This window comes from Astyanax mexicanus, chromosome 13 (genome assembly GCF_023375975.1).
Source record: "Astyanax mexicanus isolate ESR-SI-001 chromosome 13, AstMex3_surface, whole genome shotgun sequence".
In the NCBI taxonomy this organism is placed as follows: domain Eukaryota; kingdom Metazoa; phylum Chordata; class Actinopteri; order Characiformes; family Acestrorhamphidae; genus Astyanax; species Astyanax mexicanus.
Window position 1 is genome coordinate 5,204,335 of NC_064420.1, and position 12,271 is coordinate 5,216,605.

The following is a 12,271-nucleotide window of genomic DNA, read 5'->3' on the forward strand; positions in this document are numbered from 1 at the left end:
CCTGGTTTATGTGGTGGTGGTGACAGGATCGGGGTATACGCGCAATAACGATGCAGAGATACGGCATGCTCGCTGTGTGTGTGTGTGTGTGTGTATGTGTACGTGATCATAAACCAACCGTGCCACAGCACCACTGTGGGGAGCACGGCGCTCGCTGCCTAATTCAATTTCACTAGGAGGAAGGGGGCTGAAATTATTAACTTGCTCAAACAAGGGGATTACACTGACTGAAAAGCGGCGATGCCACTTCCTGATTGCGCTGCCGATTCAATTAGAGATTAATTAATCACGGGAGCTGAAAATAAGCCCCGGTGTGCTTTGTCATGTTGCCAACATGCCACAGCCACGAGCATCCGATAACGCAGGTATCTTCCAGCGCTCTCTGCCACCACACTCACAGAGCATCCCTAGTTACTCCCATTCAGTAGCGTTTAATCTTAGCCTGCTGCTAACAAACTGTGGTTACTCCATTGTTAGCTCTTTATTAGCCGTCTTCGTGTCAATGATAGCCTGAGTCTTGAAAGAAAGGAAATCTACAGGGGCAGACAGTTCTGGCGGAAACAGGATTAGCACCCGAATATCCCTTTCAGAGAGCTTCCTCTTACAGCGTCCACAGTTAATCCTGTTGGATGTGGTTCGTGCTTCTTGTCAGGTGGTATGCTGACATTACCCTGGATACCGTGGCTCTTGATACATCACTAAGACTTGCTGTCTAGGTCACAGATGCTCCAGCAGGACGTGCACCAACAATTTGTCCTCTTTTGAACTCTGTAATGTCGTCCATAATGTTGTGTCCATTGCAATATTTAGAGCAAAACTGTGCTCTTACCCTGCTAATTGAACCTTCACACTCTTACAGCTCTTACTGGTGCAATGTGCAATGAAACCATGAAACCTCCCACACTAAAATGACAGGAGTTTTAGTTTCATTGTCCAACCCCTGTACATGGCATCACCAATGGCATTCAGCTATTAATCTCAAAGAGTCCCACAGGGTTCTGATGTAGGGTCAATGAAATAGATGATAATATTTAAATCATTAATATGGTACACTGTAAACAATTGCTGCATTACCATTGCCTAAGTAAATAAAACTGGAATTCTTAAAAAAACTTTTTTTTTCAAAGTCAAACCACAGAGCTAGCCATGGTTAGCGCTAGGAAACTCCACCCAATAGCACTAGAATTAGGAACCCTGAGTGTTCCAGTAACCCATAGACAGATGCCTATGCTGGCGATCACTCAATGCCAGCACTTAATTCAACTCTAAAAATGGTCCAAAGCCAGTAAACCAGTAAACCAGTCTCCAACAGCCATTCTTCACTCTTGTATTACAATAAAACTTGCCTTGAAAGCCCATTGTCAGTTCTGAACTCCTGCACACTACAGTTGACAAAACACCTCCAAGCATCTCCTACCCACAATGCATCTCCGAACAACAAACCTGAAAAGCAGCTAAAAGCGCAGTGATTTGAGTGCAGCGCTGTGCATGAATCATAACCAGCCTCTCTCTTGCTGATAAACATCATTATCAAAAAGCAGTTGCACCTGAATAGAGCTTGCTAAATGTTTTTTTTTTTTCAGCCGCTCTGTAATTTTCCATCAGAAAGGAAATCTTAAGTCTGTATATTGTCAAAAATGTGTTATAATTACTAAGGACCGCTAACTTTCAGGACCCCAGCAGAGTCAGGCCATTGGCGGCGGGCTGGAAAGCGGCCAGGCCCGGCCCCGGTCTAGCCCCCCGTGCCCAGGTCTGGCTGGAAAGGTGCTTATTAAAGTTAATTGGCCGGTGAAGGTTAGCAGGTTCTGGTAATGGTGAGCTTTGCCATTTTGCTGAGAGCTGGGGAAGAGCCAGATGAGTAATAAAGAACAAAATCAAGAATTCAGGAAGAAGAGTTTTGACATCTGCACTTTAAAAGTGTTTTAAAACAGCTGAGAAAAAAAGTGGATTGTTTAAAATGAACCTGAGCTCGACCTTGGAAAGAAATGCTACCGGAAATTCTGAAATTACTTAAGCCTCTAGAAACAGAGTAGCCGAGTAGCCACTACGATTAGAAGACTGCTGGTTCGAATCCTAGTCATGCAGCTTGCCATCAGCTGCCAGAACCCTGAGAGAGCACATTTGGCCTTGCTCTCTCTGGGTGGGTACAGTAGATGGCGATCTTTTTCCCTCATCCCTACTAGGGTGATGTCGATCAGCACAAGGCTGCATCTGTGAGCTGTTGTATCAGAATCGAGTCGATGTGCTTTCCTGCGAGCGTTAGCACTATGATGCTACTCAGCAGCTAAAAAAAAAAGAGGCGGAGCCTGACTTTACATGTATCAGAGGAGGCATGTGCTAGTCTTCAACCTCCTTGTGTTGAGCCATCACTGTTTTTTGTATTTTTTTCATCATTGATTGATTTTTTTATTTATGTTTTAAATATTCAATATTCACTTTTAAAATCTTAACTAAAGATTCAAATTTAAGAAGAAAAAAACGTGAGATTAAACCTGATTAATTACAGAATATTGTTGTGATCTCTTTTGTATTTAAGCTTTATCTACCTAAGATATTTAAAAATTTGAGATATTGCAAAAAATATATATATATATTGTTTATTTAATCTTTAAAAAGATGCACATGTATTATTATGTTGCAAATGTATTATTATATCAATGGCAAGAACTGGTCTTAAAATGACAATAATATTATTTATCACCATTGATTCTGAGAAAATATATAATTCCAAGAAACTAAGGTATTTTGATAAAATCATATATATACAAATATATATTTTCGTAAAAATCATATATATATATATATATATATATATATTTTTAGAGAAATGGATTAACAAGTAGCCTGTAGTGTACAACAATGATTATTACATGCAAGAAAGTGAGAAATTCAAATGCAATCAAAGTCAAAGCATCCATCAAAACACTAATGCTAATGCTAACGCTAACACCAGGTCACTGACTCAAAGCATTAGACTAAAAGCAGCTACAGTATCACCAGAATCCTGTTGTGAAGACATTGTCTCCTGATAAATGTGTGTAAGAGTGTGTGCCCAAGTGAGTGACAACCCAGGTCCATGAGGGACTTTTCAAAGAACCCAATAAAATGGGTCAGCCTTTGTTCCAGCCATCACCACAGCAGTGGAAAATGACTGAGAGAGATTTCCAGGCAGCCTTTAATACAAAACAACCACTGCACTCACCTTCTTCAGCCGTCCGCTCTTCGTCCCCACAAAGGCCACGCAGTAGCCGTTGTACACGTAGGAGGTCACTGAGGTCATGCGGTCTCGGCTCTCGGTGTAGAGCGTGTGTCCCGTCACCAGCTGAGAGCCACCCAGGGGCTGGTTGATGTCCAGACCACAGAAGGAGTCGTCGATGGGCACGGGCTAGAAGTAAAAGGAGACAGAAATAGTGCAATTGACACTATTTAATTCATATATATGTAATAAGGGTGTGCAATGCAACATTAATAATGAGGTTTTTGAGTGACTGTTGGGTTTACATAAAGAAAATATTCTGATATTACATTAATAACATCAATATTAAATCCTGTACTCACAATCTCTGTGTAGTCTTTTCCCCTAGGCTACTTTCTACAATGTATGTACTTTACATTTATAACATTTATAAAATATGCCTGTCTATCTGAAGTGTTCAAGGCCATAAGAGCAAGTTACCACTATTAACACTAATGCACTAATGCACGAAACGAGATTTTAACAATATACAGCTCTGGAAAAGATATGAAGAGACCACTTCAATTTCTGCATCAGTTTATCTGATTTTGCTATTTATAGGTATAGTATGTTTGGTACCACTTTAAAATAAGACTACCTTTATAAAGGGTTTATAAATGGTTTACAATGAGTTTATTAATGGTTACTAATTAGGTTGTAAATGCCTTACAAATCATTAATAATCAGTTATAACACATACGTAGAAAGGGCAACAATATAGACGGCTGTGGGTTCACTGTTTTGCAAAAACAGGTCATTGTTGACCTTTCTACGTATGTGTTAAAACTGATTATTAATGATTTTTAAGGCATTTACAACCTAATTAGTAACCATTAATAAACTAATTGTAAACCATTTATAAACCCTTTATAAAGGTAGTCTTATTTTAAAGTGGTACCGTATGTTTAAGTAAAACGATCATTTCTCTCAAATTCCAAATAAAAACATTGTAATTTAGAGCATTTATTTGCAGAAAAGGAAAAATGGCTGAAATAACAAAAAAAGATGAGCTTTCAGACCACTCAATAAACTAATAAACTCATTCTGTATTCAACTGGAAATCCTCCTTGAGGATTCTAAACAGACCTGGCAACTTATGACTGAATCTCATCAACTGCGCTGTTAAAATAGCAACACGCCAAAGTCAGCGCGCACCTGCCTCTTAAAGGGAATGGCAACCGGCTCACTGATTGGTTCACTTACGTTACACTTATGTTAGAAATGATTAATTAAGATAATTAGCACACGCCTTATGTTTCGAGGTACGCAAGGCATATTTATATTTTTTGGTGCCCTCATGATACCAAAGACATGCCCTAAATCAGGCTGCGTGATACGCAATTGAACAGTGCACCATATAGATTGCTAAAATAGTCTTATAATCTCTCGTCACACCCATAGAACGTGATAACTATGATTATTTACAACAAATTGTATGATTAATAAATTTCTTTTTTTTTGTATTGATCAACAGCTCTATAAATGTGTCATACTATCATATTCACTGTCCATGCCTACTTCCTATTCTATTCATTAATTTCAAAAATATACTGCAGTTCTCTGCTTTATTTAAAGCTCAGAGTGAAAAAAATATTTATATTACATTAAATTAATATTAAATGACGCCATGCTTTTGTTTCACTTGCAACAGCTGCAGCTTCTGAGGGCTGAGCTGGCAGCTAGCAGGAGTGAGATGCAGTTTCTGAGGGAAAAGCAAGAAAGCAAGGCTTCTCCAGCCAGGCGTGCGCTTTTTCTGTTCGGCTTAGCAGACATGCTCATGCTGTGCAATGCAGTCAGTCTGCCTCGTTACCCTGAACTATGACAGCACCACAGTCCCGAGAGAAATAGAGAGAGAGAGAGAGAGAGAGAGAGAGAGAGAACCGGCTATACTGCACACTCGCCCACACATAAACACATCCAGGTGCTCACATACAGTACCAGTGAAAAAGTTTAGACACCTTAAATTGTGTTAAGAAGTGTTTTTTAATTGTTATTTTAAAATGTTCTGTATTGTAGATTCATACTACTAAGTCACTCAAACTATTATATGCAGTAAAATACAAAACATTATGCAAGTACTGTGACTTCTCTCCTGTATGATCTCACATCAGTCTCTTCAGACCTTAGTACTATTGTGAGAATCCCCCCAGTAAAGGATTCTGTGTTCAACTGGCAATCCCCCTCTCTTGAGAGCTCTACACACACTAGACATGGCAACCTATGACCAAATCTCAATGCATTGCCTTTACATGTGTCCGTGATTCCGCGTCACTCTATTGAACATTTGTTTTGGTTACCTGTGCGTAACTTTTGAGGTAGCTTTATGAGGTAGAGTCAACTGGTATTTCAGGCCTTCAGTTAACAGCTGTGCTGAACTCGTCAAGAGTTAATTAATTACTTGAGTTTCCTGCCTCTTTATAAAGTGTTTGAGAGCACCAGTTGCGAGAGCATACAGTTGTGACGAGGTAGAGTAACAGGAATACAGTGAATAATTATATTTATAGAGTAATGTTCTAATCCAGATTATGGTATGAATTACTCAACTAAATAAAGAAAACATTACTTTAAGGAAATGAAGAACTTTAAAAGTGTCCTCAAGTGCAGTCGCAAGGACTGATGAAACGGGCTCTCATCAGGACCACACCAAGAAAGAAAGACCAAGAGTTCCCTCTGTTGCACAGGACAAACCACAAGTTAACAGCTCCCCAGTATTTTGGTTTGTTTAACACTTTTAAGTGACTACATGATTCCTTATGAGTTCCTTCGTAGTCTGGATCATCTATCTATCCATCCATCCATCCATCCATCCATCCATCCATCCATCCATCCATCTATCGGCCCAAAATTTGGTAGGATGAAAGGTGGCGAAGGACAGAAGCAGAAGCAAAAGTAATGATAAAATGCACTTTTACGTTTATAGCTTTAATTACTTGAATTACTTGAATTTCTTGCCTCTTTGTGAAGAGGTAGAGTGAATAGCATATACAGTGAATAGCTCTATTTATAGAGTAATGTTCTAATCCAGATTATGTCAAGAACTACTCAACTAAATAAAGAAAAATATATGTTTAATACTTTAAGAAATAAAGATCAAAATCATTTCAAGAACTGTGAATGTATCCTCAAGTGCAGTCCCCACAAAGACCATCAAAAACGCAATGATGAAACTGGCTCTCATCAGGACCACACCCAGGAAAGAAGCAGAAATAATTTAAAAGTATCTGCAGAGGTTGTATTCAGTGGTTCTGCAGTGCAGAAGCGATAAAACGAGCTTTTACTTTTTTCTCTAGACTTCTGTAAAGAAAACAGAATTTGCTTCCAGCCCCAAATAAACTCCCTGTAAGAAGCTACGCTAAATCTCCAGCAGCATCTGAACAGGAGAGGCAGCCCAACAGAAGGTGAGTTAGATTAGGCCTGGATCTGTGAACTATCGCCTGAAGCGCTTTCTTTCGTAATTGACTTGGCAAGCTATCAGAATATTCAGCTAGCTAGTTATCAAGCAGATTGTGAACCTGAAATACAGGTGAATCCAATTTAGCAAGCTACCGAACGCTCTTCCAGAAGAATATACCCGCCCGCCCGGGCTTCATTTTATTTAGTAACTGCTATTTTTCTGTGATTTTCGCTCTCTTCGTCCAAAAAAACGTAATCTGCCACCAACACACAACCCTACTTTAATATTTCCTTAAACTTTTTATTTAATATCTGAGGTAAAATACTAATAATAATTGCACACTATGAACGAAAAAAGTGAAAACTGTTATTTCTTCCTAAATTTCCTTTTAGGATAAATAAAGTATCTATCTATCCATCTATCTATCTATTTAAAAGCTATAGCTGAGGTCATAAAGTTTTACGACCTCAGAATTCAATATTTGGTGGAATAACCCTGGTTTTTAACCAATCAGTTTTCATGCATCTTGGCATCATGTTCTCCTCCACCAGTCTTACACACTGTTTTTAAATCAGTTTCTCTGACTTTTCTATTTAAAGGTACTGTATATGTTTGAGAAAAATCAAAATTTTGGTTTTATTCTATTAACTATACAAAATATTGTCATTTATTGTTCTCAGACCGCAAATAATGCAAAGAAAACACGTTTATATCCATTTAGAAACAACAATGATTATGTTTCAAGAGTTCAGAAATAACTCTAATATTTTAAAATGTTTTTTTTAATCACAGTTTTAATGCATCTAGGCATGTTCTCCTCCACCAGTCTTACACACTGCTTTTGGATGGCCTTATGCCACTAATGCTGCAAATACTCCAGATGTTTTCAATTGGGTTATTTAAATTGTAATGAAATGAAAAACAAGCATCTGCATTTTTGTCAATTTTTGGTTTACTACATAACACTCAAAATCTCTTGATGTACGGATGAAAAGAAATACTTTAAAACATTGACTCCCATTAAAAGTGTATAAGGTTTTTCTCCTCTCTCCTGAAAAGTTGCTGTTTTGAAGGTACTTGTTTTTCATTGGACAGAGACGATATATAGTACATGTATAAGTACATACAGGAGTTGGACAACGAAACTAAAACACCTGGTTTTAGACCACAGTAATGTATTGTGGTGACGAACAGTTCTGGTGGAAACAGGAGAGTTGAGGTGTACAAACAGCCGTGGTTTTATGTTTTTTGGATACAATACTTTTTAGCACCGGAACATCCCTTTCAGACAGCTTCCTCTTACAGCGTCCACAGTTAATCCTGTTGGATGTGGTTGGTTCTTCTTGGTGGTATGCTGACATTACCCTGGATACCGTGGCTCTTGATGCATCACAAAGACTTGCTGTCTTGGTCACAGATGCGCCAGCAAGACGTGCACCAACAATGTGTCCTCTTTTGAACTCTGGTATGTCACCCATAATGTTATAGTGTGCATTGTAGTATTTTGAGTAAAACTGTGCTCTTACCCTGCTAATTGAACCTTCACACTCTTACAGCTCTTACTGGTGCAATAATGTGCAATTAATGAAGATTGGCCACCAGGCTACTCCAATTTAGCCATGAAACCTAAAATCCCACACTAAAATGACAGGTGTTTCAGTTTCATTGTCCAACGCCTGTATTGTTAAGTGTTACAATTCACATTGAGGAATTAATTCATTCCATGTTTAATTAATTGACTTATGATGAACAAACTCTATTATCCTAGTTTGAAAAAAAAAATCACATTAAAACAGGGTTTCAATTAATTAATTAAATTATCTATTATTTAACTATCAATTTTGAAGCTTTTAGTCAAAATAAAGTTACTCTCAGCAGCAGAGTAAAATGGTAGCTTGCTCATATAGCCTTGAACACTTCGGCCAGACAAGCTTATTGTATAAATGTCAAGAACACACATTGTACAGGGTAGTTTTGAGGGGAAAGACTACACAGCGACGGTGAATAAAGGATTTTATATTGCCTGTAGATGCTTGTCTTTCATTCTATAGCATAAACAGACGCTTTCACAACTGGCAGAAGGCAAAAGGCAGGTGATGGAGGTCTCTAAGCCTCGACAGTGTAATGGTGGAGCTCTCAAGCCATTTTTCATGTGGCCTGCCATCGGTTTCAGCAGCAAGACCGAGGCTTCCCAGCCCGGCGGAACGGTCAGCTCCATTCAGGTCAGCTCAGGCAGCCTGTGACTGGCACTGGCCTCAAAGTGCCAGAGAGAGTAAGAGGGACGAGAGAGCTGATGTAAGCACAGCGCTCATCACCCCGCAGCCCGGCAGCTTTAGCAGCCTTAGCAGCTTTAGCAGCTTTAGCGGCCATTAGCATTTAGCACTGCTTCTCAGAGGCTGGCTCTAGATAACTTTATTACCCCACGACTGGTTATACGAGGCCGGGGGAAGCTATAATGTCACGCAGGGTGTAAAACACACCAGCCACCGCCATCCCTTCTTTATTTTCCTTTCCCAAAATAGCTACAGTAAGTCTCAGCGGTGAGCTAAAGCTGTGAACATCGTGGTTCTGACTGTTAACACCTTCCATAAACACTGTAGAGCCGGAGCAGGACACCAAAAAAAAAAAAAAACTAGGTGGCTTCCTGTATTTAAATTACGTTCTTCTTGAGCAGCGAATGACTTCAGACTATACTCCAGATGTGAATTTGTGTGTTTAAGGTCTGTGAGATCTCACTCTGTGACCGAGACCAAAGCGTACATAACTAGCCATGGAAAGTATGGTATGAGTATATGTGCAAGTATATGTGCAGCTGTTGAGTCTATTCAGTGAATAATCTGAGTATTCTGTGGGTATTCTGTCTCAGAGGTCCTTAAACGTAACAGCTAAATGATGTATAAACCCGAAAAACCCACATATAAATATAAGAGACCACTTAAAATTGATGAGTTTCTTTGATTTTACCAAATTAAAAACCTCTGGAATATAATCAAGAGGAAGATGGATGATCACAAGCCATCAAACCACCAAACTGAACTGCTTGAATTTTTATACCAGGAGTAAAGCAGCATAAAGTTATCCAAAAGCAGTGTGTAAGACTGGTGGAGGAGATGAGGTCTGAAAGATCTGCATCTTTTTAGTTATTTCAGCCATTTCTCATTTTCTGCAAATAAATGCTCTAAATGACAATATTTTTATTTGGAATTTGGGAGAAATGTTGTCCGTAGTTTATAAAATAAAACATCAATGTTTATTTTACTCAAACATAAACATATACATAGTTGTGTCAGTCATGTCAACCAATGCTATCTCTGCTGCAAGCACATGTGCATTTTAGTGCGTTTAGGTTTATGCCTGTGTGAAACCAAACCAAGCAGAGGGAGAAACTCTCCAAATAAACAAACTCTAATAAATAATTAGCACCAAAGAAACTTTCACAACTACAGGTGTGAAAACACTCTTTTGTACTCAGCTAATTTAAAAGTTTTAATTCAAGAAATCCTTAAAAACCAAGCTGAGATGTTTATAATACAGAAAAAATATATGTAGTTTTCTCTATCTAATTTGTCATTTATCCTTTATTCCTGCGCCCTTTTTTCTTTTTTTTTTGTTTTTCCTCTCAATCCAAGTATATGCTAGTATTAATAAAATTGCATTTTACATTTATTGCATTCATTCTTCTTTTTTTTTTTTCATTTAAATGTACACTCTTAATAATAATCGACTGACACCACTAGTAACAATATTTCTAATTGTTCTAATTCAGAAATCCTTACAACCAAGCCGAGATGTGTATAATAATGCTGGCCTTATCTTTACTTAAACATATATAAAGTATATACTAGTATTTAATAAAAGTGCATTTACATATCCGCTCAACAAATTAACGACTGGCACCATAAGACTAGTTACAATATAATGACCCTATATGTGCTAATTAGTATATTTGACACCATATTAATTTGCACAATGCCACTAATGATCCATTTTTGACATTTGTTTGTGTGCATATACTGTCTACATAATGAGTGTACAAGCTATATATATGAAATATATAATATATACAGTATGCAGTGTGCGGTGACCTTTTCAAATGCGGCTGATTTATTTGATTTGATTGATTGATCAGAGAGCGCGCTCAGAAGGTCAGATCAGTCCAGCTTCACTATGGTTATGTTATAACCTATGTATAAAATAAGCTATCGATCGCTGGTGGATGAGTGGATGAAGTGTCGGCGGTGGATGAGCTCCGGAGCTGTCTGAGCCGCTTTGTTCCGAGAGCCATTTGAAGTGCGTGATTAGCTATTCACACACCGTGCCTCATGCTCGGTGGCGGAACGCGCTTCCCGTGACCGCCGGTTCAGGGTGGAGGATTAGCCTTCCACATACGAATCGAGGACAAGGGCCTGGTTCCGCCCCTCAGAGGCCAGCTGATCAATAGAGTGTCCCCTCTAGATCAGCGCGTGTGGACGAGGCTGCGGCACGCTTGACAGCCCCGCCGGGTGAACGGGGACGCGCCACCTGAATGCCTGAATACTGTCAAAATTTCATTCCAGAGCAGAGAGCCGAGCCGGGGAGCCGAGCCCGAGCGCTAGCCAGGAGACGACAGCAGCCGAGACTTTGATTTTATTCTTTTTATTTGTTTTTCTTCCCTTTCCTGACACTCGGTAGGAAACTTTACAACAGACATCCCTGCAGAGAGAGAAATGCCAAAATACACTACAGTGTACTGCAAAAAATATTCACAATTATTCACCAAATTATTCATGTTCATGCACACAAACATTCACTAATTAGTGAAAGAATGAGTCACTCTCAGGAGCTTAATTCACACTTTAATTCCCCATAAACTGTGAACTTTAAGAACTTACGCACTCATTCACTTTACCAGCCTTAAGATATATACCATATACCCTATTTGCACTGCTGTTATATACTATTTATACTGTCATTCCATCTCAATCACCATCAATATTGCACTATTGTCTTATGTGTGTTTATTGTGTCTTGTTGTATTGTACATATAGTGTCTCCCACTCGTTTATATTATATATCTATTTCTTTTTTTACTTATATTTATATATCTATTCCTCCCCCACACCACTGCACCTTGTTTTTGTCTCATGTATGTCTATTTGTGTCCCTGCTGTATTGTACTCATAGTGTCTCCCATTCTCTCTTTTATTATATCTATTATCTGTACTTGCTGTAAAATTGGGAAGGAGAGTAACGTAATTTCAATTGTCTGTATGTCCTGTACATATGCAGCATTGACAATAAAACTACTTGACTTTCAACTTGGTAGCAAGATCCTCAATGTTGAAAAAAAAAAATAATAATCCACAGCCAACTGTCAGTGATTATTTATTATTTACGCCAGACAGCTCTGACCAATCAGAGGGGACTTTGGTGAGTTTAGGGTTTATGCCTGTGTGAAACCAAATCAAACAAAGGGAGAAACACTTCAAATAAACATTAACTGATCAACTGATCCGGATCATAGAAACTTTCACAACTACAGGTGTAAAAAAGTCTCTTTTGTACTTTTGCTAATTAAGATCTAACTCAGAAATCCATTTATTTATATACATTTACACCATATTGTTTTTTGTGTAATTTCAGGGCTGTCGATGTTAAAACAT

General features: G+C 38.5%; 1 protein-coding gene across 1 annotated transcript in view; it reads right to left on the minus strand.

Annotated features, from left to right (window-relative positions):
- plxna2 (plexin A2) overlaps positions 1–12,271 on the minus strand; it is a 410,426-nt gene that overhangs the window by 316,859 nt on the left and 81,296 nt on the right. Inside the window, exon 3 of the mRNA XM_049486476.1 lies at positions 3,203–3,385. Coding sequence (XP_049342433.1) covers positions 3,203–3,385 — 183 coding nt within the window. The remainder of the gene's footprint in view (positions 1–3,202; positions 3,386–12,271) is intronic.